Genomic DNA, 27204 nt, shown 5'->3' with positions numbered 1-27204 from the left:
AGAGAGCAGGATTTTCAAGGGTGTTGATGAGTCAGGAAACTGAGTGAGCCTGCGGTTTTCTCAAAATTCACTTTCACCTACCTACCTACCTTTATAGTTGAATGGGCTTCATCCATTCATCTTTTGTTTTCTACAGTATTTTCCCTCAGTTTTTAGAGTTTATTAGCCATTTCATTTCTTTCCGTATTGCAGCCTTTTCTGGTTATTTATTGTAAAGCACAAAGGTCATCATTATTGTTAGCTGTTTTTGTACATTTGGAAAGTTAACAAGATGAAAGCCGACCTTTGGGGAAATCTCTACGTAATGAGTGTTACTACTGTTAGACATTGTATCTTGTGTCATATTTGTGCATCAGTGATGTTTGGTACTGTACCTATGAAAACATGCGCCCCCAGCTTGACCATGTGGCGGACTACCTCATAGCCGATTCCCCTGACTCCTCCTGTCACTATGGCAACCTTGCCATCTTGTCTGGGCATCACTAGCAGAGGCAGAAGAAGGCACACAGATATCAGGGGAGAGTGCTATTTGATAAGGAAACTACTTCAAGATAGGCTGCTATTTCAAGACATGATACGTCCTTATAGTTAGATCAATGTGGTCAGTAAAACTTGGAGGGGCTATATCTTGGTTTTTAAATTCCTGTGTCCTTAGCTTCTTACAGAAGTGTTTTACAGTTAATGGACTTTACTATATTACTACTACTATACTATATAATGTATATTATATACTACACTATTATCTAGCTATATTTATATCTAGCTCCCTGGATGATAATCAAATTTTATATCACTCGTCTTAACTGCAGTCAATATTCACTCCAATCCAAACTACATTATTAAAAAAGTGGAAACTTAAACCCACGTCGCTCTGCGACACACGCACACGTTTTGGAGAACATACTTTAGATTAAAAACAATCTTTAGGCTATTCTGGTGAATTCGGCAGATACAAGACACCAGACAGAACTTTATGTCACTCATGTTTCGACTTTTACACTTCTCTCAAACTAGCTACGGTTAAAACAGCTAACGTTAGCTTAGCTTAGCGTTACTGCACAACGGGATGAATAAGGGCTCTTGGATATAGTCATTAACGTTATGTTATGCATCTACAACGCCCTACAGTAGTCACAAGACCAACTAACTGGAACACATTGCTCAATGATACCGTGTCCGTAAACCACAACACCCTATTGAGAATTGAACCGACCTGGCAATCTGAAAGATCTGCCGAACAGCTGAACCAAAAGAACCTTCAAACCAAGCAGGTAAAGCTTGAAAACTGGTAGAAGATAACACCGAATGCTGGACAACATCTCTGTTACGCAGAGTAACATTAAAAGCATGAACACTCAGCACACACAGAAGGAGCAAGCACCTCTGGGTAAAATGTGCTAGTTCGTCTACGGGACACGTTCCAATATGAAGTCGTCCAGACTAGCGTCCTTCCTTGTCGTGCCTTTCAATTAACATTCGTTATGTATATACGGTGGATAAATGATTTCTGAATCCTACTCTCACTTAAATCTAACCTAAACATAGTTTTTTTTTCTGGAAATGATCAAACTAACATTTTTTTGTCCAGAGAAACCACTGACTAGTTGACTTTGAAAAGTCTGATTTGTACCAGCCATCCATCTCTAGATTGCAGATGTGTTATCTGTGTACGATGGAGGAGATGCGTCACTGCTGCTTGGGTACTTGATGTGCTGTGTGATCCAGAGGGATGGCACACAAGTTGGATTCATAATTTCCCAGGATCCTGTAGGCTGTAAAATTTAAATGCTTGTTTCCGGAGCACTGCAGCTCCTTTGTGGAGAAAAGGGCTGTTTGTGGTTGAGGGTGGGAGCTCTGGCTGACTGCTGAATGTTAGATTTTCCTCTCCTGGGATCACTTGAGTCACACCAGTCACCTCCTATTAGAGAGGTTAGTCATGCTGCTGTAATCATTAGTCAAATAGGGCCTCAGCTATAACAGTCTCAACTTTTTTCTGCCATCTTAACACCTAATTCTGATTTATTCAGAACAAAATGCTCCCTTAACAAATATACAAAAACTTTGTTTTTTGTATAAAATGTGGTATTTCATCTACAGTATGTTGCACAGTGCAAGGCGTCATGATGTAGCTTAAGATTGCTGCACAAACTTGACTGATTTTATGATTAAAAAAATGAACTGAACATGTTTGATCATTTTACAAAGCTTAAAGAATCAAATGTCAAGATGATATTTTTAATAATTTTATAATTTTAGCTTCTGAGGTTTATCTCATTTTCTGTCTTTTTTTTGTCACTTCCACCTCGGTCCACTGACACTTTGGAGGATGGATTGTACTTTTACTTCAGTAAAGGATCTGAGTACTTTCATCACTGTACAATACTATAGCAACAAAAAGAAAATGTATTGAAGCAGGGCACCACATTTGTCTGACGGGTGATTGACACATGCAACAACAACAACTGAATGATTGGCCCAAAAAAGAAGACAAAATCAGAAAAGCATGACTGTTACCCAAAACATTGACAGTAAAATGTTGAAGCTATGTTCTAGCCAATACACCACAGATCTGAATAGACAGTATCCTGCAGTGATGGACCACGTAAGTGGAGCCAGCTGCATTATCACTGGTACTCAAAGTAGAACAGCCAAACTCTCCAACTCCTTCATTTCAACAAAATTACAATCATTACTGCTAAAGACAGGTCTGAGGCTTTCACAATAATTTCCATGTTTTTTATCTCTTGGCAGGTAAATCATTAGTGTTAGTTTGTATCTTTCCCACTATTCAACAGTTAAGGTTTAGCTAGAACAGCAGCACTGACAAGCAGTTGGCCCCAGTTATTTGGAGGCAGTTAAATAAGCAGCAACATGCTGTAAAGAGACTGTGTCATCACCCCAGCCCTGATGGAGGATGAGCTGCGGAGACTTGGTGTGTATTTAAAAGTGCATGTGTTTGTGTACACATGAGTGTTCTGTTCTGCTGAGAGGTTGGGGGTCAGCAAGGTGAGCTAGTTTGCTACTGTTTAAAGGAAATCGTGTCTCACGGATGACTGTGGGATGATAATTTGTAATGATGGGACATCAGGGAGACAGGCCTCTAAACACATAACGACACAGCCACGCACAAAAATGAAAACATATGGACACAAAACAAACCTGTTGGGAATAAGACATGGCAGGAGGGTGGTGATGTAAATAACATGTGAACAGCATCAAAGTAGTTCTGACCAACAGTGACCTAGTCTTATATGACAACCACTGCATGGCTGCAAAGCCCAACTTGTCTCGTTTTGTAAATCCAGCCTGACAGCTCCACAGAGTCTTTGTATGTTAAAATGTAATCTTTATTTCATGTTTCACATAGATTTACTCCTAGTGAGAAGAGAAGAAGGATGATATTGGATATTTTTAGCAGAGAATGGCACTAACAGTTTCCAAATAGGACATTCTGTTCCTTAACACTTTTCCCCTGTTTGTTTTTGTCACTGATCAACCACCACCCAGGGGAGATGGCAGGTGAAGTGTCATATTGTGAAGAAAGGGAATTTTCCATGTGTGTCACAGGCAATTTGGGCTCCAAAGTGCAGCAGCTTGTTGGAATTGATGTGGTCTTTTTCTTTCAGTTTGAGCTGCCTCTTTTCAGATTTTTTCCACAGAAGACTCCTCCATCTGAGAGGTAGAAAATCAAGGATGGACACAAAGTTCAGAGGCTCAGCCTGAGTGGCAGTGTCTAGCCTCTAATAAGACAGCACATGTGTATTTATATATAGGAAAGAGAATTCCACAGGAGAAAGTCACATTTTCCAACTTGAATCACAAATATCTGTGCCCACCTGTACCTGAGTGTATCTGTAGATTTTCTAGCCACAATCGGTGCCAATTTGTGTAATTTGTGTAAACAGCATGGGCAGTAACAAAAGACAGCAAAAGGTTTAAAGAAAGTGGTTCAAGCAAGTAATGCACCATGCTAATGCTATACAGTAAGTGTGTGCTTATAGATTACAACTATAAACTAGTGACAGGTGCTTTTTCAATAGTCACTTATTTTATTCAAGTGGATATCAGATGTTTTTGGATTTTCTGTACCTCTACGCCTGTGACAGCTGGGGGCATTATTAAGTGTACTGGTTTGAAAATATTTTGAGATCCATTGGCATTGTATGATCACAGTGCCCTCCTGTCAAAACCTGTTTAATCTGTCCTGGCACCAACTCTGTCTAACAGCTATCAGTCTTAGCTGCTTACAGCAAAGGATTGTATACTGAAAACATATTAAACAGTGATATTAATGCTAATACAATGGTAAATTAATTGCCTACTTACACTTATGAATTACACTTGCTCAGATTTAGAGGAAGAAAAGCCATGAGTCAACTAATTTAGCTTAGCATAAAGGCTGGAACCTGGGGGAAACAACTAGCCTGGCTCTGTCCAGAGTTAACAAAATCTACCTACCAGGAATTCTGATTGTAACCATTGTTGGTCCCCAAAGTTAGAACAGAATTAGGCAAAAAAGCTTTCAAATATGCTACACCTTCTTCTTGAAATAATGCGTGTCATGTCTGTATGTTAAGATTTGAGTGATTTGGCCTCAGCTTCATCTTACACTCGACAAATACTTCCAAAATTTTAAATTGTTCCTGTCTGCACATTTGGTAGTAAATTTTGAATGCAGTACCTATAAGTTTAATAAGGAATTTTATATATCATTATATTGCTACTTTTAGTAACTATACAGTGTCTCAAAGGGCTTTATCAGACCCATAACAGCACAGGCTTCGAACTCAGCCTCAACTTTCTATGAAGACAGGAAAAAAATAACAAAAAAATAAAGCAAGACAAACACTAACACCTTCAGTGTGAGTAAAAAAAAAAAGAAGGAATGACAGGACTGTCCATTCAGAGCGAGATCTCCCCTTCAGGGACAGCCAGATGTGCACTAGGAGCCATGGGTGGGGAAAGGCAGTGAACTGTGTGTAGACAGAATTATTAATTGTTGTGTCGCCTCAGCTGCAGCCGCCACAGGCTTTCCATGGGGGAGAGAAGCCAAAGGGCAGCTTGTAAACATGAAAGTGAAACCTGAGATTTTTGCATGTGTTTGCAGTGAGCAACCACACACACACCATATAACAATATCCTCGATTAACTTCCTATGTGGGACTTCTACTCCTCTTTTTTGACTTAGAGGCATTTACAAAAAAAAAAATGAGTCCCACATGCTCCAAACACTACACTTTATAGTGTTACAGTATATGTAAGTGTGTTCTGATTGCACAGCATGCATTAAGAAATAGATTTGCATGTGTTATGCATGTTCAAGGATTTCATAATTAAGTTGAGGTTTTCTTTCTTATTGTAATAATGGTACTTTTTCCAATGAGTACACATTTATTATTTATTTTATTTTTACCTTCTATAATACAGTTATGAGCTTCACACAGCTTTACTCAACTCATCAATATTAATTTCGTCCACATGCCTAATACATCATTCCTCAAACTGTCACTGGTCTAAGCTTCCAAATTTTTCATGCCAGAAAAACATGACAGCAGCTGGAAAAGGCAAATATCTCCAAATCTCTCCAAGAAAACTGGAGTCTGAATTACTTTTGTGACAAGGGCTAGACACTGCAGGTGCAGAGTTATGCTTCATTTACAGTGCCTAGTTTAAAGGCAGTGAGTTGCAGCATCTAATTTCTTCAGTATACATCTGATCTGGCTCATTTAACTTTAAGATATTTTTTGTAATTTTAGTGAAAAACAAGACTTTGTATACAAAGTATGTTGGTCTATATGTGTACTTCTGTGTGAGAGAGTTTGCAGCTGAATGTAGTGGCCAAAAAACCTGATTCTGATATTATTATTATGCATGCAAACTGTGTGAGTACCATGGATTCATCACTTTGTGGGGACATGTGCACACTGTTGTTCATCAAATGCATTGCAAAACCATTTCTCCCAGATGTCTTCAAGGAGGGGATGTCTTTCCATTAGTAGATGGAAAATGAGGAGCAGTGGGAGGGATATTTGCTTGCACCAATTAAGACTGTCATTAATTCTGTGCAACACACACATACACAAAGAGACAAACATACATGTACAGCATTTAATGCATTTAATTTAACAATCTGTGAGTCTGTGTGTGTGTGTGTCTGTGTTTCTGTCTGAAATACACAGACAGGACTGTGCAGAGACTCTTTCATCTCTTGCTCTCTCACCGTTTGTCTGTTTGCTAGCCTCGCTTTCTGTCCTTCACTCCAGCGCTGCATGAACAGTGAAAGGTTGTGTGTGTGAACATGTGTGTACGTGTGTTTGGCTTCCTCGTCTCCAACCCCCTCACCTACCCCTCCATCTAACCCAACAACAGTGAAGCCTCAGCGCAGTCATGCAACTGCATAAACAGCCACACTCGCACTTGTTTTGGCTGTGTCAGAGAAAATTAAATCAGATACCACCCATACGAATATGATGCCACCTCTGATTATTTGTGGTATGACAGCTTTTAATTTACAGCATTTAATTCAAAATCCTGAGTCTCCATTAATATTACATTTATCTACCTCAAGCCACGTTGGACGAGGGCTGGATCAGGTGGCAAACAAGATGCTTGGTCAAATGTAGATACATTTTTCAAACCTTGTTGCACCATTTTTTAAACATGCTATATGTTAAAAGTTCCCTGTGAGTTTCATTGTAGTGAGGATATGAAATCCTCTGAACCAGAATCATGACTACACGGGGCTGTCAAGTCTCTATTCAGACCCAGGTTAATAAGGGCATAAAACATGCTGTATGTAGTGGATGATTGAAGGGTTTCATTATAATTAGAAGACACAGACAAAACCAGATTTGATGTTTATTAATGACAACTGCAAGCTAATGTGTCAGCCTTTCTCCTGGGTTGCCCCACTACTACTGACTGAACTGTCCATCAGACCATAGGGATGGCAGATGTGATTCATGTCTGTTGTGGTGTCTAAAATGATAATAATGTACGCTGTTTGGGCTAGAGGGAGTCTATTACGTTGACTGTATCACATCCCTGTCCATTGGGGGACACATACCGGGGAATGTAGGATTAGAAAGGAAGCAAAAGTGAGAGGGAGAGGCTCTCATGCATATTTTGGGAAAAGGCTGTATGTGTGTGTGTGTTGAAGCTCGGACAAAGCAGACACGTGTCACCTCAGCTTCAGTGCCATTAAACTAAACTGAAATAAACAGTCCCTATCAGAGATGGACTTTACATAACGGCTGAGTCACTCACAATCTATTTTTATGGCTTTGAGGTGTGTTTGTGTGTGTGTGTGTGTGTGTGTGTGTGTGTGTGTGCATGCGTGCATGTTCCAGTGCTTCTGTCTTTCTGAGAGTCAATTTGACTTTTAGCCTTTCAGAAAGAAGACATATGTATTTGTGATGTCAGGTCAACCTGACCAGACTTCACTGCTTCAAGGGGCTGGTTGAGGGCCAGGACTTGGTTTTCAGGATAAGGTTTCAAAAGAAATTAGGTTAAGGGAGGCCAGAGCTGCAGTGCTTTTTTAACTACCTTGGGGGAATTTACTGTATTTATGACAGAGTACAATAATGAACTGATAGAAAAGGAGAGCAGAGAGACGAGGGGGATGACATGCAACAGGATGCCCCCGGGATGTGGGAGAATTAATGAATACACACACGCACACACACAAAAAGCTAAAAAATGTCATTATTAATAATGTAACTTCAGTACAAAGCTGTTTACTGTTTTTTGTGTATTACTTGAATCTGCACAATATTGTAAAATGTTTTAAACATCTGACTTTTAAATTCATGCACCAGCAGGGAGAACAAATGCAATTAATATTAATGTTATTAAATACTATTTAGCTGCTTTATATAGTAGATAATAATAATAATAACCTTTATTTGGCCAAGTATGTTACACACACGAGGAAGTTGTTTCCGGTACAGAACCGAGGCAGCCATCTGCGGTGCCAACTCACACCGATGGCTCTAACCATTGGGGGCAACTTGGGGTTCAGTGTCTTGCCCAAGGACACTTTGACATGTGGACTGCAGGCACCGAGATTCAAACCTCTGACCCTCCAGTTGGGAGACGACTGCTCTACCCACTGAACCACAGTCGCTATAAGCAATTAGAAAAAACAGCATTGTCTGGTTGTGGAAAATCCTCCTCCAGCAGGACACTGTGCTGCTCTTTTTCATTATAATTCATTACACTCATATATTAGATATTAACTGTTTATCACTGTGACAGCATTGTAACTACCTTAAATAGATCACTGTTTATGGCCTTAGCGGTACCCATTACATTATCCAAATCATGCAAAGGACAGACGCTCAATACTATGCTGAACAATGTAAAATAGGTAGTGTATGTGATCTTGTTGGTTATGGGTTGTATCCATGGGTATAGAGTATAAAATAAGAAGCTCTTAAAATTAGGTTAAAAAGCAAACCATCCTTATTGTTTTAATTTCTGATTAATAATTTTAAATAATATTACATACACTATAAGCTATATAGTGTTCAAGTCCCAGTAGGTCCAGTGCCACTGAAGTGTCCTTGAGCAAAAACATTGATTATCCAATGCCACTGTTCTGTAGTTGTCCCTGACCTCCAAGCAAGAAAATAGCTCACATAGAGCTCCAGAAACTATATTGTTAACAAGGGAAAATAAAGTATGGAAAGATGTCTTTTATAAAGTCAATAAACAGGAAAAGTTTTCACATCACAAATACATTATCATGTAATGTAATCCATGTTGTACCTAATTTCATTAATTAATTTGGTAGACATTAGAAGTACATTAGTTTTAATGATGGAAGTCATTACATTGTTTGTAGCCATATTAATTGACAGTACACTAAGCAATATTTGTGGCTGTTCAACAGAAGAACAGATATCAGAAGTGTTTTCTACACACCAGCATCATGAAATGTGCTTCTTTTACCACTGATGTAATTTCTGTGCTCTGCTCTATGACCTTAAACACCACATCTCAGCAACCCTGGCAGAAAATCCTGACCTTTACAGTGACATTTACAGTTTGATGATGGGTAACTTCTCTTATCATCTCTCTACTTATGAAGACAGTATTACATATTTATATTGTTTTATTGCATGGTTATGTTAACAGCTGCAGCAGATACTCATTCACACACTTTGCCATATACAATATTTTCACCATCTGAAGCTAGAATAGGTTAACAAATTCCCTCTCAGCTGACTCCAGCATCAATAATTAGTTTTATCCCTACATATTTTATGTCTTCATTTCCCATTGAGCTTAAATTTATCCAATAATTAGTTTTATCCCTACATATTTGATGTCTTCATTTCCCATTGAACCTGGATTTATTGAGGTGTACTAACATTCAAACACTCTGAAAGAGTCCTTTCAGTCGATACCTGCCTGGCTCTCCCAGCATCTCCATGTGTGAGATAAATTACCTTTATCACACGAATACTGTCAATTATGACCCTAAAGATAAAATGAAAACCAGAAAAAAAAAACTTCCTGCAATATGTTGGGGGAAATTAAGGTAAAATCAATTTAGCTTAAGTTGTCACTGTGTATCCGAATTATGGTTTAACTTTCTAGGTCACACACACAATACATAGACCATTATTATTACACAGTTAGAACACTGCAGTATTACAGTTTACATGTGTACTCAGAGAAAAAAACATTTTCCATGAATGTGAGTGAATTTTAGTCACGCGGATGTATACACACACAGTACACACACACACATGCACACTCACACCTGTCTGCCATGCTGAGTCCTGCTGAGCCTACCTTGCTCCACTTTTATTTTCCATCTGTCATTCTGGAGTATGTCAGTGTTTAACCCCCTCCAATGCTGAAATGCAAAAACACACGGCCTTTCTGTTTTTTTTTTTTTTTAACAAACTGCAGCAAACACACACTTGTTAAAACACTACTTGTGTTTTTTTTTTCCTGCTTCCCAGATACAGTACCAACTGTTGCAGCAGTTATCATTCTTATTATGCCATCACCGGGGCCTAAAGAGTCTGAACTGTCAGCAAAGTGCCCGTAGCTCAAAATAAGAAGGTTTAAATTTTTTAGGCTTAAACATCCTTGGTGAGTTAGGGGAGATGCTGAATTGTTTAAATTCTCAGGGAAAGACACTGATTTGATGTTCCACCTAAAGGTGGTCATAGTATGAGCTGCTGTCAGTCATTTAGCAGGTAACCTATATTAGTTAAAGGACTGAGTCATAGTTTTCCCCCTAAAAAGGCAATTCTCAAGTTACATCAAGATGTGAAATGTGCATTTGTGTTGTAAAAATTAGTTAAACCACTATAAAACAAGAAAACTCTGTTCTGAAAATAAATAAATAAATAAACGGGGTTTTCTTATGCATTGACTCAACATACATTTTTGCCTAAGTGTCCTAAAACCTTATAAAAGGCAACATGTCCTTGGCGTGTCCTTCACATTCTCCACTTAGAACATGCACACTTTGTTAATTTTCCTTGTTCGGGGTTGTTGGGAGGTTAAAACTAATCATTTGGACCGTGAAGAAAACATCAGTTATATCAGATATGTAATAGCTTAATCGGCTTCTAGACAGCATATAGGTACTGGGGCTAACGTGCTTGCAGTATTGAAAAGTCCTTCATTAAGCGTGACCAGTAGGCGTGTGCGTGCATGTGTGTTGGTGTAAAAGTCTCCCTGAGATGAGACTGGACATGTTGCAACATGCTCACAAATGTCAAGGGGACTACAAATGTGCTATGCGTAAAAGCATTAGCAGAGTATTATGATATGTAGTCACAACATGGATAGATTAAGAATAAGATGAACAGGAACCTGTGGAGGAAATCCTGTTGTCCGCTTGGATGTATAATTCTAATGTGGACGCATCCCCGGAGACCATGATGAACTGAACGTGAACTAACGCTGCAGATATGCGGAGGGAGGAGGGGGAGGAGAAGGGGGAGAAGGAGGGGGAGGATAAAACAAAATTGCCAACCTCGGATAAACAATGTTGTTCTTGACCTTAAGGGATACCCACGCCGTTTACCGCAATGTCATTGGCTGGCTTGGTATTGTTAACAGAGAGCCCACGCGCGCTCGCACCGGTTACCGCTTGACATCAGTTCGATATCCTCCTGATGACATTGTATCACCTTTGAGAATCCCCTGTCAGTAGTAACACTGGGTAAGCCAGTATTGACAGATGATCGCTGCCAAGTTGAAGATAGAACAAGGCTCCTATCATGTAGGGTTTGGGATACCGGCACGCTGGTGGAGATGCACGCTGGTCATCACCTTCTAACCAGAGCGCATTTAACATTACGCACGACTGGAATGCTCGCATGTACACATATACAGAGACACACAGCCACAAACACAAACACACAAGAAAAAAGACCAGACAGAAGGAAGACAAGCAGACTTACGGGATGACCCTGGGCTCTGCGGGCCCCTCTGTGTGCCCCATTGTGAAATTCCCGTTATCCCCAATTTTAACAGAATCCTCAAATTCCGTGGTCGCAGTCCACGTCTCTGCAAATGTACCAAAGGATCACATAGAGAATGAGGAGTATGGCGAAGATGAAAAGCGCTACTAAGATGGCCTTGGTCACCGGAGAGATAAGCGACTGCATGTCAGGAGCAGAGCCGGGCTGAGCGGCGTGGGGCTCCGCGTCCGTCCGTCCTCAGTCTGCTATCTCTCTCGCTCTCTTCCTCTCCTCTCCTCCGCTCCGGTAGCAACTGTTGAAAACGGAGCCTGGGGCTTTGTCGTGCGTGGACTCACACATTTAGAGCCTGACGCACATGCACACGCCCACCTTGACACTAATACGGCCGATCCAGGCGCGCAAAGCGTGGGGGCTCCCTTTGCTACAAGTGTCGCGGCAGTGGGCTGTCTGTCCCCAGATCCACTCTCTCTGGCTGCCTGCCGCACTTCAGAGGAGGCAGACGGGGAAGACACGAGTGATAACAGCCCCTATTCGTTCAAATAAGGTTGCACTACGAAAACCCGAAATTCAGCAGGTGGAGGTTTAGAAAAGGCTACATCCAAAAGAGACGTTTATAGACAGAATGGAGAAGTGGAAGTTGCGTGCGAGCCGCTGCACTTGTCTGCGAACAGGTTGATTAGTATTCCTCAGAGTGGAGAGTGTGCTTGTGTGTGCGTTTGTGAGCATGACAGGCTGTCGTATCGCTACCATCTACACACGTTTTTGTGGAAACCCCTCAGTGAAAGCATTAAATAGCCTAGACAGAAATGCATACGGTTACTGCATTAAATCCGTTTCCACTTGATGCACACTTTAGTGGTATTTTACATTCTTCTTAGCTTAAAGGTTGGTAGGCCTACTTGTGGGTTGTTGCCTACGTGTTCATTCAAAAAGAAGTAATACCATAATAACCATATAATATGGGGCAGATAGTCTGGAATGTCATTGAAAGCTTTTGTCAAGTCACATTAATGTAGGCTTAGGTCTACTGCCGTTGTAGATGCAAGAGATAAATGTTAAACATCACAAGGTCATAGGCTAATTGAGACGTCTATCAGAGGATTTTGTTTATTTGTATGGGCTTTTTGTTGTTCTTGTTTCTAATGAACATACAATGTATGTCAAACCTACAATGGGTCTGTAACTGGCATGGTCACTCACTATCACCCACAGGTCCAACTGAAATTACCTTTGCTTTCAGGCAAGCAAATAGCCTACTCCACGTGAATAGCTGCAGCCTATCCGGAAATACAAACTCCTCATCACACATGACTGCATGTAACTGAATTTTCATGTCTTTAGCCCACTTATATGATCGTGCTTAATCATAATTTTATCAGATGACCGCAAATGACAGCCAATTTAGTCCCTGTACAGGCTAATAACATGCATAAATAGAATGGATTCACCATAAGTTGATATAGACTACACATTTTAGATGGATTTTTCTAAAAGGCAAAAAGTACCGAGAACAAAGATAATAATTAAGACTATTTTTAAAAACATTTTTGGAAGTAGGTCGCCAAATTGTAGCTGGACGGAAATTTATCAGCTGTAGAGATGAGCGCACAGTTCACCACACCTACCAATGTTAATCACTAGATGGCGACAAATTGATATCTCAATGTCTTCGTGAAACGCGATGGTGTATTTGATTATTCCGCATACCATCATTACCCTGTAGTCTTGCATAACAGTCATGACAGCTAAACGGGTTTAAGTCGTCTAGCAGGTAAGGAGAAACCATGCAGCTGTTATAGTGGACGTTGCTTTTTTGCGCCACTGAGACGTACGTTATTGTTTGTCTCAGTAGCGAGCTAACGCTAGCCAGTTAGCATACGCTAGCTTTACTAGCACGCAAGTACACTGTGGCCTGCTGAGGTAGCTTGAGGCGCTAGCGGCACAGCGAACTAGCTCTGCTAACAAGTTTGGTGAAACAGGCAAAACGAAAGTTGTATTTTGTGTCTTGTATGTTGTTTAAGGCGAGCTAGAATTTATCTTTTAATACGTCACATGAGAAGACACGTTTGTTGCTATGAAAGATACTGTCAACTGGCTATTACAGCAACAGACTGATCAATGTTTGCAGTGACTTGCTAGCAGAGATAGCGAATAAGCCACAAATAGGCCGTATGCTTGTCAAGTAAAACACAACTTCCGGTTGTAGCCCTCAAAATAAATCATTTACTGATGCACTTGTTTTAGTGATTCAAAGCTTGTGTAGTGTGATATTAGGACTCAATTGACCGCATTAAATTATGGTTTCGAAAAAAATGTTCTTCTGAGATTGTCATAAAAAGCTATCCAAATTATTGGGAATGGGAATGGTTAGTGCTTAGAAATCTATGACACATTAATAGTGGCACTATTAATTTGTTACTATCGACAGTTTGTATTTATTGTTTAATTTAGAACGTATTTTGTTTCTTCTACACGGTCTACTATTTGAAGTCCTGGAATGGCTTTAATTTTGAAGGCGCTGTGGCGTCTTTTCCTACGTGTCTTCGGCGGTTGTAAATGTGATGTAGTGAGTTTAAGGTTAGCAGCTTTGGTAAGCGCGGCTAGCTAACTGGCTAGCAAGAGACTAAATCCAATTTATCTAGCATTAAGTGGCACAGTGAGTTTGTTTACATATGGGATTAAACAATTGTCGGTGTGTGTTTAAACCATTTATCTACCATACTGCCTCTCGGGTTAGTCTATATAGCGTAAGCTAACGTAACCGTGCAAATATCTTACCAAACGGTCCACAAATGCTAGGTTAGCTTGCGTTACCGTTTTAAGATCAACTTAAGCGATTGCCATTTAACTAGCTAACTGGGAGTTCAAGAGTAAAGGCAACACAAGTGTAATATTGCAATAATAAGTATATACTTGGTTTTCTAAATATTCTTTCGCTACTGGATATGTTCTGTTGTCAACGTAGACTAACATTTAACCGTTTTTGAAAGAAGTACTACATAGTTAAGGTGCATTAACTTGTAACTTAAACATGGCTCTAAACGTCACGTGACCTAGGAACATAAAAGTAGCACATTATTTCAACTAACTAGCTGCTTCACAGAAACAACAGCAGACACTTCAATGAAAAGAGGCATTGTTTGGGTAACGTGTAACTGAGCGGGATCATAATCTTTTGTAAGATAGCTTGGCATATGTGTAGAGCTTGTCCCATGTGTGCAACTTGTAGGTTAATGAAACCTACTGAGAATAGAGTACTGTACAATGCAACAGATTCACCAGACTAAAACTAGACTTGTGTCCAAAAATATGTTGAACATTAAAAAAAAAACTGTTTTATGATGAAGGTCAAATAATGGGGAAATTTAAAAATGTAAGTTTTGAATCCTAGTTATAATTTGTAACTGGGGTGATTTTATTGATGTCATACAGTGTAGTAGGCATTTATGGTATGATTGCCTGATGTTAACTGAGGTGCTGCTGCTTATTTACTATCTTTACATCAAAGAAATGCAATAGAAATCAGGATTTGGATTTTATTATGTAGTCTTTGATTATTTTGTAGTTGTGCATGCTATAATCTTTTCATTTTCAATGTCAAATATGCTAACACAAAAAAACTTATAGAGTGTTTGACATCTAGCCTACTAACACTGTCCAGTCATGTCTGTCTTTCTCTTTACAGACTCAAGATCTACTCTATGTAAGATGAACACTGAAGACAAGTTGGAGGGTATGCTGCTGAAGTGTGGCAGTGGAGGAATAGATGGAGGGAGAGTCAGGCTGGGCAGCGGAGGAGGTCTAGTGGTGATGACTCTGGGGGAGCGATCATTGGTAAACCACCCTCTTTTGGCTGAGGATGATGACGATGAAGACGATGATGAGGACTTGACTGGGACCTCACTGGTTACCCATGACCTGGTTCCTCCAGAGCAGCTGATGATGCAGGAGGAGATTCCAAAGAATGGTGGAGGTGGAGATGAAGAGGGAGGAGGCGAGGTGGGAGTGAATTTCCCCCTAAAACTCACCAATAAGTTGCCCTGCTTGCTTCATATGCCAGTGAGTTCATTCTGGTGAAGAAGTAGTCCGTGTATTGATAAGATTATTTGTGTGGATATTATATCAGTTGTATCCATGTGTAGTGGTTTTCTTTTCATGTCATTCATGCATCTGTTATGGTCTATCAATTCCTTTAATACTGAAAATTCACCCAGCTATTAACGATTAATGAAAACTGCCGTTGGTCCAGGTAACAGTTGCAGACAGCCATGACTGGTTTAGCACCCGTTTGTAAAACAATGGCACACTTAATTTAACAGATTGAATATTGTTAACAAGCAGTTTGAAATGAAATGCTGAATTTAGCATTTTAGTGCATGCCAGTAAAAAGGCTGTGTCACACTGCAGAACATTAATGAATGCTCACTGTTGTTTATCTGGTGTGTTTAAATCACTAAAGGTCAGTGGAAGGTGAACTAGTTCATTATTAGAGTAAGAAAATAGTCCTGCAGATGTTTACACACTGAGGAAAGTATCAGATGAAATATTTGTGCTTTTAACTCTTCTGCATCATTTAAAGCTGAAGTTAGAGCAGATGTGAACTTCAAAAGGCAATTTTTACTCGAAGTGTAAACATTGAGGAAAAACCTACACCAATCCATAGGCTCGTACTTGGAGGAAACATATTTATAATAACTTGGACATTATTTTTATAGAGTTGGGCCAGTTTTTCTGTCCCTAATTATGGTGTATCCATTGGGTTATTTGCTGATGTCATGGAGTGTGGCATCGTATTTTTATAAAGCCAGATATGGAGTCTGCAAGCACTTCCAGGCAGTTGTCAGATGTAATATCTACTCATGTCCTAGGTTGTCTAGGACCTGAGGTTTCCCTCCAGTCCATTATGCCTCCAGCAGAGGGTCATCTATAGAGGATGCTCGAACCATATCATCTGGCTTCTTAAATTGTGGAGGAGCAGCTGCTAAATGGAGTGGTCCCCTCACACTGGTTGATTATCCTGTGCTTGGCATATTGCACTTGCTTGACCTGGATAAACTGCTAGATGAGTTTAAAGCAGGCCATGTGCTAAAAGTCTCACTTAACTGTGGTCCTACTTTTTACAGTTGAGCATCAAGCAGGAGCTGAAGCTGTCTGAGCCAGCAGTCCAGATGAAGAAGGACAAAAAAGCAGTTAAGGACCTGATGGCGTGCACCAAGAAGAAGAAAAGGAAGCAACGTTCACCAGCGAAGGTGCAAGTCAGAAAACCTCTTACAGAATTTCAGCGAGGCATACTTGTCAATTTTGCCAAAGGAAAGACATTTTCAACTAATTTTACAAGACAGATATATTTCCATAGAGATAGTTGTAAGACTGAAACAAATCTTCCTTTGTTCCCTTTCCTCTGGTAGATACTCAGCATCAATGATGATAGATCATTGGGCATACAAAACCCCAAATGCCACGTCTGTGTTCACTGTAATGCAGCATTCAGAACCAACTATCATCTGCAGAGGCATGTCTTCATTCACACTGGTATGAATGGCTCAGTCATGCTATAAAATATCATGTTAATTTCCTGATAGATATTATGTTGTGGATGCATTCAGTCATCAAAAGATGAGCTGTTGAACTAAAGAGCAGCAATGCTAAATTAAACAATAGCTTTTAGCAGATTTTACTTTGTTCTGTATGTACTGAGTATATTTTTGTATATCATTCAAACTCCAGGTGAGAAGCCATTTCAGTGCAGCCAGTGTGACATGCGCTTCATTCAGAAATATCTTCTGCAGAGACATGAGAAGATCCATACTGGTGAGTGAAGAATGAACATAATTAGAATTTCTGGTCTCAAGTGAGGCATTATGTTTTTCCTTATTTTGTCAACTGTGTTTAGGTGAAAAGCCTTTTCGCTGTGATGAGTGTGGGATGAGGTTCATCCAGAAGTATCACATGGAGAGACACAAGAGGACTCATAGTGGAGAGAAGCCCTACCAATGTGACTACTGTCACCAGGTATGCTGCTTTTGTTTGCCTTTAAATTAGTGTGTCTAAGAGCATCAGGACAGTAAACAAAAAGTAGAAAGGTCACCAGGTTCTGTTTGCTGCAGCTTCAGTACTAGCAGAATTAGCATCTCAAGCATTATGAGATATCAGTAAAAATATTTTTTATAAGTTGATAGAGTGGAAAGTGTTTGTCTTGATGTGTCTCTGTTGCCTCACATAAGTGTTTATACTGCACTACAATATAATTAGTTTATATTGTCCCCTGTCCACAGTACTTCTCCAGAACAGACCGTGTTTTAAAGCACAGACGAATGTGTCACGAGAACAGAGAGAGAAAGTCAAACAAGGCTGGTGGAAAGATTGGACCTTTGCATGAAGCAGATGCTTTAGGTCCCTGCTTTCTTGCCAAAGAGTTTTCACTGCCCAAGAAAAAGAGACAAAAGTGTACAGACAAAAGCTCAGGCACTTCGACTGCTGCCCAGCCAGACGGGCAACCGGTTGCTGTTATAGAAGCAGAGGAGAAGGAGGAGCAGACACAGAATAAAATTGATGGTTTACCTCTCCTCACTGGGCCCTCCAAAGTCAAACATGAATATGTGATTGCTGAGTATGTGGAACTTCCTGTTGAGACATCCAGCCAACACAACAACAGAGAAGTGTCTTCAGAGGGGACCACTCCTCCAAAGTTAGTGCTGAAGAAGGTCCCTAAGAGGAGTCTTAAACAGTCCAGTGACCAAACTCCTCCTTGCCTGTCCACTTTGTCTTCCTTTGAGGATAACAGCAAGGTCACACAGTACACCTTTGAAATTGTGGACAAGCAAGCCCTATTAGACGAAAGCAACACTGAACTGGAGTCAGTTGAAACTCTTCAAGGAGAACCAGCAAAGCCAGCAGCCAGCAGCACAAACTACGATGATGCCATGCAGTTTCTCAAGAAGAAACGTTACCTTCACGCTGCAGCTGCCAGCAACAGTCGGGATTACAGTCTGAACACAAGCAGCATTTCTTCTCAGCCACCTGTTACACAAACTGTGGTGTCGACCGTCATTGACGAAACTGTCCCTACCACCATTCTGGAGCCCCAGCCAATCAACACAGAGATCAAGGCAGCTCATGACAAGAATGTGCTGCCAGATGAGGTTCTTCAGACACTGCTGGACCATTACTCCAACAAAGCTAATGGGCAGTCAGACATTTCTTTTACTGTGGCTGACACAGAAGTGACATCAAGCATATCCATTAACTCCTCTGATGTTTCGGACAACAGCCCCATGGAGAATCTCGGGGCCTCTAGCGGTCCAGCTCAGCCAGCTACTGAGAAGGTCAGCCTATTGCAAGAATACTCCAAGTTTCTCCAGCAAGCACTGGAGCGGACGAGTCAGAACGACAGCTACCTGACCAGCCAGAGCCTTAGCTTGGTCTCTGAGAACCCAACGTTAGCTGGACAGCCTCTGTTCTCAACTGAGAAACAGTTTCCTTCCCCCAGCAGGTTCAAATCAGGGATGAGCTCTCCACTGAGGTCCACTTTAGACAAACCTCACTTTGGATTACTGGTTGGGGACTCCCAGCACTCGTTTTCATTTTCAGGTGATGAGGCCACCCCTCCCTCCGCAGTGTCCCCAGCTGAGGAGGACTTTCTGGAGCAGGTCTCGCCCTCCAAGAAGACAGACTCCTCACAGGGAATACTGCAGACTTTTCAAATAAGCTCCTTTGATCAGAACTACAAATCTAATTTCCAGACATCAAGATCTGGATCCTCGTCACAGTTTACTGTTGCCAACGGACAAGTAAGTCTTCGAGGACACGGCACAGACTTCTCCGAGTTCCCCTTGGTCAGAGTAATTGAGACCAGGTCTCAACTGAACTCCGCCCCAGATGTTTCATCCAGTGAAACCTTTGGCTAAGAGGAAGAGAGGTGAATTCATTTCTGTTGATAATGTCAGCTGCACTTTATCTTATGTCTCCTGTTTTGTCAAAAGTAGTCTCACTGCATGTGTGTACTCTTAAGCATTTTTGTTGGAAAACATTTTTTTTTTCCCCCAATAATTCACTTTCACAAAATGGGAATAAGGAAAACTGATGAACCCTAATTAGCAAATTGTAATTGTGCATGTGTAAAGTTCCTGCTCAATCAAAACATTAAGCGACCAAAGTGTAAAGAGAGAGTGAGTTGTTCTCTCATTCCATTGCCTATGAGTTTATTTCGAATGTTGTCAGTTTGCACCTGCACAAAAGATGATCACATGTCTGACAAGTCCCAACTCTTTGCTGCTTAATGCAGTATTTCCACTTATTAAACTGTAGGCCTTAGATATATATATATATATTTATATATACACACACACATCTCACTGCAGCTACCTCCCCTTGCTGTTTATCTGGTTAAGTTCACTCCTAGATTCTCTTTATTTCAGCTGTGTAACTCCTGATAAATTGCTTAGTGAAATGAAACCATGATGAGATAACAAATTCTTCACTTTATGTTGTAGCTTCTTTAATGCCACACCTGTAGTGTGTGTTTCTACCAGATACGAGTCATGAATGCTACGGCAAAGATTGAACTGATTGTATTCATCTGACCTGGGATCTAGTTCATTTTCAAGGCACTGATTTTATAAATGTGACTTTGTAGGGTAGTCTGTTTAATAAAAAGGCAAAGATGCATTAGATTTAAAAGTTCTTCTCTCCCCAAACAGCTGCGTGCACGTAATGGCCGCAGGATAATTTTTATCTTCTTTTACTAGTATTAGTGAGTTGTAGTGAAATTACTTAACATGATTGTGCTTAATGTTTGCACAAATTGCACATCGTTTAATACAGGAGTGGTGTAGTACTTATTTTCCCAGTGGAGGAATTGTAAAAATACCTTCACTTTAAAGGCAACTTTTTTTAAAAATGTGCTTTTTGACACCGACCACTTAGTGAAAAATCATGTCAGACTTGGGTGATGCTCTTTGCTTTAGTCACTTACATGTGATGATGCATCTCTCGTAGTTGCTGTTTTATAGTGCTTTGATTGTTGTCCTTTTAACGGTGTATCGGTTTGGGGGGAACAGCAATGTGATGCGAATGGTAAATGGTCTTATACTTGTATAGCGCCTTTTTATGCTTTACAGCACACTCAAAGCGCTTTTAAATTATTCGGCCATTCACCCATTCGCACTCACGCATTCACACACCGGTGACATCACCGGGAGCAACTGGGGGTTCAGTGTCTTGCTCAAGGACACCTCGACATGTTGACTGGACAAGCCGGGAATCGAACCGCTAATCCTCCGATTAGGAAATGACCCGCTCTACCTCCTGAGCCACAGCCGCCCCCACCATTTGTATTCATTGAGTGTCAAACTTTTTTTTTTTTTTAAGCTTGTATTGTGAAAGACAGTACACGTGGTAATGAGGTGCTTGGTTTTCCAGTTTTATTAGTTTTGCATCTTTGCCTTTCTTTCTTTTTTTTTTTTTTAATTCCAGCCTTTCTTGTTCTCATTCCTTCATATGCATTTCTTTTTACGCAGTTAATGCCTAGGCTACTTATTCAACTTGCACAATAACAACAAACACATAAGCTATCAACCAATTCAGTCTGTAATATGTTGAGATCTGGGAGCTTCATTTAATTTTACCCACTGTATTTTATTTTAGAATTTTAGCATGAAATAGCACCAAGTGTATTGTCTAACTATTATTTATGGATGGAAGGAAATAGCATTTTCCTGTGCTGTGTCGCAGTACCTTTATATGAGCACAGAATCATATTAAGATAACTGTAGATTTGATACTTGATTTTGACCTATTTGCTAGAAATCGGTAGTAAGCCACATGTGTCCACACATTGTTGAAACCATGTGATTTTTAAATGGTTGAGTGAGGTCTCTTCTGTACTGTATCACACTGTCAATGTTCTGTGTGTGTGTGTGTGTGTCATCTTTGGTGCTGTTGTGTTAAACGCTGTTTGTCTTGGCGCCATCAGATTTGCGTTTGCCTCCCTGAAGCTCCTTCATGTTACATTTCAACTGACAATCAGGGACAGACAGCCCCCACATTAATCATGAAATATTTTATTTTTCCTCATTGAGCATTCCCCTTAGAATGTATAGACAATATCCTGCTGTAAATACATTGTATATTTTTTATGTTCTGAGAAGTACTGGTTAGTCTTTGTGTCAATGGAAAGACAAGGTTTGTGCAAGCGACACTTCTGTCAGAGGACGGCACTTTTTTCTTTAGGTTTCCCAGCATTTATCAGATTCAACAAAGGATGCTTTTTACTTGCCGCCAAGATGAGGTCTGTATATATCTCAACAGAAAAAATCAGAAGTTTTTTTTTGTTAGTTTGTTTTCTACAGGTTTATTACAGATTGGTCAAAGCAAACTTTTGTAAGTTAATGCAGCTGGTGGTGCACTATGATGGGTTTGTAATAAAAAGCCCCCAGAAGATGTTTGAGTTGAACATAATACACCACCTGAAATCAGTATTTTTTTCTAATTGAATATTTAATTCCCCATCTGTGAGCAGCTTGAATTCATGTAGGTTCCATTAGATTTTAGGTGGAAAATGAATTGTGTGTTAAAACTAGTCCGGTCATTTCATTGCAAGCAACTTTTAAAAGCACAGTGCAGAGGAGTTCTGCCACGGTAAATTATGTCCCATGTGTTGTTCATGGACATGGTTGAGTTCAGTTTAACAATTTAAAATGCAAACTCGGTGATTGACGTTACAGAATAATCTGAGCAGTACTATGTATGTTTTTTAAAATTAAACTATTATCGGTAACCTGGCCGCAAGTGTCCTTGTATAAGCTAGAAAAAAATCTTGTGTAAAAAGATCTGAATTATGAATTTTTTGATAAATACTATTTTTGAAACATCATTTAAGGCACTGATATGTACAGTATATCATATGCAGTTGCTATTGCTACCCTCATTTATCTCTGTACAAGTTGTTTGTGTCAGTCACACACAGATAGGACTCCCCTCTTTGGCATTTTCCTGCTTTTAAAGACTGTGACAAGGAAGCTTCAGTGCTTCACTGCAAGGGTGACCTTAAGTTGGATTGTAAGGTTTATTTGCATGGTTTCTAACTTGTTGGGTCGAGTGAACTTGTTTTATGAATAATGTGCAGCTTTAATTGTAGCAGATTAATTTCAGTCACGTAACCCATATGATTAGATTTTTTGCAATATATTATGATTTGTAAACAATCAAATGACATTGTTTTGATTGTCGTGTGTCACATCCTTATAAATAAAGTAATTCACAATAGATGACATTGAATTATTTTTGATATTCAAATGCCATCCAGATGCCAGTGCCAGTATAGTATCATTGCATTGCATAGGCCGATTCTGAAGCAAAAACCGGGCAACAAAAGTCCATTTCTTGGTTAAAATGTGGTGGTGGTGGTATTATGAGAGCCTACGGCAAAAATGGGGGAAAGTGTAGTTCTGTAACAGTTGTACAGATGTTTTCAGTTCAGTTGTACAGATGTTTTCAGTTCAGTCTAAAACTCAGAAAATGGTAAACATCTCAGTTGTACACTGGCATCTTCAAATGTGCTAACAAAAATGTAAAAAATATATTCACAGCTTAAATTTACATGTGAAGCTGACGTGCACAAAAGTATGGACAACCCTCCCAGTGTAGTTCAAAACAAACATTAGCATGGAAAGAATTCCACACAAACATAAGGATATGGAGTGGTGCGTGTATTTTCAGCAGTAATCATTAGTCAAGCTTTCCTAATGCAGGTCTTGCCAAAACTAACAGAGCAAAGCAGCAACACACCCTGGAAGGTAACCAGCACGTCAATGGCTGCACGTTAACTGCAGGAGGAACTGGGAGCTCTGGTCATACTGGCGGGATTCATCACGAAAGCACGATGGAATAATAAACTGTCATTTCGATATCTGACCTTTCCTCCTTTATGCTTTCCCCCCATCAGAATGGAGTTTGGTTTGTGAAAGGTAAGTGTAAAATCAGGGACTAAACAAAGATCTTGCCAGTTGAAGTTTGCCTTGTCTTGCTTGTAAACTGAATCGAAACATATTTCATGTGTTTCTTCTCGAATTAATATATGGTTCATATAGCCCACAAACATTAACTTCTGAGCTTTACCTCGTTTCTCTGTCGCAGTCGCATTTGTTTCTTTAACTTGTTTAAAGAAACATTTAGTATATATTTATACAGTAGGTTAGTTTTATTTTAAATGGCCGTATTGAGTATTGGTCAGTGTGTGGAAACGTTTATTCTCGCCAGGAGGAAGCCTTAAATTGACATGTTTGTTAATTTAATGTTTGTTTTGTTAATTAGGTTTGGCTGGAGGAGGACTCGGGTTTCTTGCGCCCTACGAGTCGGAGAGGGGACTAAAAGTTGTCATCAAACATGTTTGATTTATAACTAAACAGTGAGATAAACACCTATTAAAAGTGTTCACGTGTTCTGTTGTTTCACGGTAACCTGCTCGGACTAATTCCTTATTTAAACAGTGACGTTTCAGCCCGGCCAGTCTCTCTGACGTTGGTTTAGCCGCGGTGCCAGGAGCACACCCTGTCGTATCCGGGTGTCCTCACGTTGCACCTGTGTTGACCAAGATAGGCGGGACCGAGATCACTTTCAAGGCAAACTTTCAGCCAGGGCAAACTAAAATGGTCACTTATTAATGGATATCAACTCTCAGCTGATTCTTCCGTCTCACATGAACCTGGCGCACACAGGGCCGCCTGAACGGGAAGCATATGTTTACACCTGCACTGTAAGTTGCAATGGATCTCCTGCCGATAGGATGGGCTGTGCACACCAGAGACCAGGAAGGAGACGGTGCAGGACTGTTGAAAGAGCCAGTTACTGACAGCGACGCAAACGGACATGTCCACGATCTGTTTCATGAAGACGCACAGGTAAGACTTGTGTCCTGATGGCTGAAATATTTCCCAGATCCTTGATGAGGGTCTGGGTAAGCTCAGTTCTGGTAAAATGTTCAAAGCAGGAGCTGTGCTCTCTTTTAGTTGTTACTGGCCTACAGTGATTTTTCTCAAAATGAATATGATGAGGACTGAAGACTTTTCAATTAAAGCCGTGCTCTCTGTGTTTAGGGCTTTCAGCAGCCTAGTCAGCCCTGGTGGAGGATCAAGCTGTTCGTGTGGGAGCCCGTGCTCTTCGGCACCTGGGATGGTGTTTTCACCACCTGCATGATCAACATTTTTGGTGTGGTTTTATTCTTGCGTACCGGCTACCTGGTGGTGAGTTTATTCTGTGTTTTACTGTATCATAGCAAACTGCATAGCCACGTCTAGTTGACTGGTTTGTAGAGAGAAGCCAAAGATTAAAATGAAATAACCTGAAATATTTAAGGTTCAGTGTGTTAAAACAAATGAAAACTAATGAAGCTGTGTGTTCTTGGACCATTTTGCTACTCTGGATCAGATAACTGTTACATAGACTGTGATTTTGGTTTCCTGTGCCGTTTGCAGACTGGCGTCTTTATGCATCTGTGTGTAAACATCCATTTATGGCTGATTATAGGAGTGGCCAAATGGACGACACGTCTCTGTTTAGCTCTGTTGATGTTTAGTGGTAACCATCATGCGTCACCCTGTCAGTTAATGTATATATGTCGTGACACAACTACAAAGATCAACTTTGACATGCTCTTCTACTTACAGTGCCTTGCGAAAGTATTCGGCCCCCTTGAACTTTGCGACCTTTTGCCACATTTCAGGCTTCAAACATAAAGATATAAAACTGTAATTTTTTGTGAAGAATCAACAACAAGTGGGACACAATCATGAAGTAGAACGAAATTTATTGGATATTTCAAACTTTTTTAACAAATAAAAAAACTGAAAAATTGGGCGTGCAAAATTATTCAGCCCCTGCACTGTGATAGTCTCAGAGGTCTGTTTAAAGCGCAGAGAGCATCATGAAGAACAAGGAACACACCAGGCAGGTCCGAGATACTGTTGTGGAGAAGTTTAAAGCCGGATTTGGATACAAAAAGATTTCCCAAGCTTTAAACATCCCAAGGAGCACTGTGCAAGTGATAATATTGAAATGGAAGGAGTATCAGACCACTGCAAATCTACCAAGACCTGGCCGTCCCTTTAAACTTTCAGCTCATACAAGGAGAAGACTGATCAGAGATGCAGCCAAGAGGCCCATGATCACTCTGGATGAACTGCAGCGATCTACAGCTGAGGTGGGAGACTCTGTCCATAGGACAACAATCAGTCGTATACTGCACAAATCTGGCCTTTATGGAAGAGTGGCAAGAAGAAAGCCATTTCTTAAAGATATCCATAAAAAGTGTTGTTTAAAGTTTGCCACAAGCCACCTGGGAGACACACCAAACATGTGGAAGAAGGTGCTCTGGTCAGATGAAACCAAAATCGAACTTTTTGGCAACAATGCAAAACGTTATGTTTGGCGTAAAAGCAACACAGCTCATCACCCTGAACACACTATCCCCACTGTCAAACATGGTGGTGGCAGCATCATGGTTTGGGCCTGCTTTTCTTCAGCAGGGACAGGGAAGATGGTTAAACTTGATGGGAAGATGGATGGAGCCAAATACAGGACCATTCTGGAAGGAAACCTGATGGTGTCTGCAAAAGACCTGAGACTGGGACGGAGCTTTGTCTTCCAACAAGACAATGATCCAAAACATAAAGCAAAATCTACATTGGAATGGTTCACAAATAAACATATCCAGGTGTTAGAATGGCCAAGTCAAAGTCCAGACCTGAATCCAATCGAGAATCTGTGGACAGAACTGAAAACTGCTGTTCACAAATGCTCTCCATCCAACCTCACTGAGCTCGAGCTGTTTTGCAAGGAGGAATGGGCAAAATTTAAGTCTCTTGATGTGCAAAACTGATAGAGACATACCCCAAGCGCCTTACAGCTGTAATCGCAGCAAAAGGTGGCGCTACAAAGTATTAACTTAAGGGGGCTGAATAATTTTGCACGCCCAATTTTTCAGTTTTTTATTTGTTAAAAAAGTTTGAAATATCCAATAAATTTTGTTCCACTTCATGATTGTGTCCCACTTGTTGTTGATTCTTCACAAAAAATTACAGTTTTATATCTTTATGTTTGAAGCCTGAAATGTGGCAAAAGGTCGCAAAGTTCAAGGGGGCCGAATACTTTCGCAAGGCACTGTATATGCAAAGCATTAAGCAGGTACACCGTAGGAAGTCAGCATGTACAGATACTGTATGTATATTAAAAGCTGTACAACATTCAAATGTTTTCACTTTACATCTGTTGAAAACTTAGATGCTGCAGATTTACAGATAGTATTTATTGGAGTGACTATTTCTTATCATTTTGTCCCCGGACATCAACCAGGGAAACACAGGCGTGCTGCTCGGGATGCTCCTGGTCTCCATGGTAGTTCTGGTTGCTTTAGTGACGGTGATGTCAGGGATCGGCGTGTCTGAGTGCTGTGGCGTTGGGAGTGGAGGAGTCTATTCCATGATCTCCACCGTCCTGGGTGGCAGGGTTGGGGGCACAGTGGGCCTCCTTTATGTGTTTGGACAAGTGAGTAACAGATGTGGACTTCCCAACTGTACAGCTTTGACGGACTGTTTTTAAAGGCTGGCATTAACAATTTGTAACACACATTAGCATCTTCACATATTATCTATCTTATTACTAATATTATCACTGCCCTTCCTTGCAGTGCGTAGCTGGAGCATTGTACGTCACAGGTTTCTCCGAGTCGGTGGCGGCGCCGCTGAACCTACCAAGT

The 27204-nt window shown here is 40.5% G+C and overlaps 3 protein-coding genes across 12 annotated transcripts in view; 2 read left to right on the top strand and 1 right to left on the bottom strand.

Moving 5' to 3' along the window:
• LOC109964377 (dehydrogenase/reductase SDR family member on chromosome X-like) overlaps positions 1 to 1411 on the bottom strand; it is a 28321-nt gene extending 26910 nt beyond the window's left edge. Inside the window, exons 1-2 of the mRNA XM_020607654.1 lie at positions 1214 to 1411; positions 375 to 482 (exon numbers count right to left, since the gene is read on the bottom strand). Of these exons, the coding sequence (XP_020463310.1) occupies positions 375 to 482; positions 1214 to 1349 (244 nt within the window). The 5' untranslated portion in view covers positions 1350 to 1411. The remainder of the gene's footprint in view (positions 1 to 374; positions 483 to 1213) is intronic.
• Positions 1412 to 13083: 11672 nt separating this feature from the next.
• Positions 13084 to 20599, top strand: znf148 (zinc finger protein 148). Of its 10 annotated transcripts, none has more exons than XM_020607644.1 (7): positions 13084 to 13224; positions 15139 to 15512; positions 16577 to 16702; positions 16862 to 16985; positions 17181 to 17264; positions 17347 to 17465; positions 17729 to 20599. In XM_020607644.1, exons 2-7 carry the CDS (start codon positions 15162 to 15164, stop codon positions 19358 to 19360), a joined length of 2436 nt encoding a protein of 811 aa, XP_020463300.1. In that variant the 5' UTR covers positions 13084 to 13224; positions 15139 to 15161; the 3' UTR covers positions 19361 to 20599. The 10 variants fall into 10 exon arrangements, with proteins under 10 accessions (XP_020463300.1, XP_020463304.1, XP_020463305.1 ...); XM_020607648.1 differs by lacking the exon at positions 13084 to 13224 and adding an exon at positions 13540 to 13819; XM_020607649.1 differs by lacking the exon at positions 13084 to 13224 and adding an exon at positions 13891 to 14030.
• Positions 20600 to 23202: 2603 nt separating this feature from the next.
• Positions 23203 to 27204, top strand: part of slc12a8 (solute carrier family 12 member 8) — a 17675-nt gene continuing 13673 nt past the window's right edge. Inside the window, 5 exon segments of the mRNA XM_020607637.1 lie at positions 23203 to 23419; positions 24170 to 24352; positions 24548 to 24694; positions 26802 to 26993; positions 27136 to 27202. Coding sequence (XP_020463293.1) covers positions 24218 to 24352; positions 24548 to 24694; positions 26802 to 26993; positions 27136 to 27202 — 541 coding nt within the window. The 5' untranslated portion in view covers positions 23203 to 23419; positions 24170 to 24217.

Source organism: Monopterus albus, unplaced genomic scaffold, assembly GCF_001952655.1.
Source record: "Monopterus albus unplaced genomic scaffold, M_albus_1.0 scaffold88.1, whole genome shotgun sequence".
NCBI classification, from domain to species: domain Eukaryota; kingdom Metazoa; phylum Chordata; class Actinopteri; order Synbranchiformes; family Synbranchidae; genus Monopterus; species Monopterus albus.
The sequence above is the reverse complement of the archived record's forward strand: the minus strand, read 5'-3'. Positions and strand labels throughout refer to the sequence as shown.

Coding starts and splice junctions, on each gene's coding strand:
- znf148 (XM_020607644.1), top strand. CDS start 15,162: ATGAACACTGAAGACAAGTTGGAGGGTATGCTGCTGAAGTGTGGCAGT. Junction 17,265..17,346: donor ACATGAGAAGATCCATACTG/GTGAGTGAAGAA, acceptor AACTGTGTTTAG/GTGAAAAGCCTTTTCGCTGT. Junction 17,466..17,728: donor AATGTGACTACTGTCACCAG/GTATGCTGCTTT, acceptor CCCTGTCCACAG/TACTTCTCCAGAACAGACCG.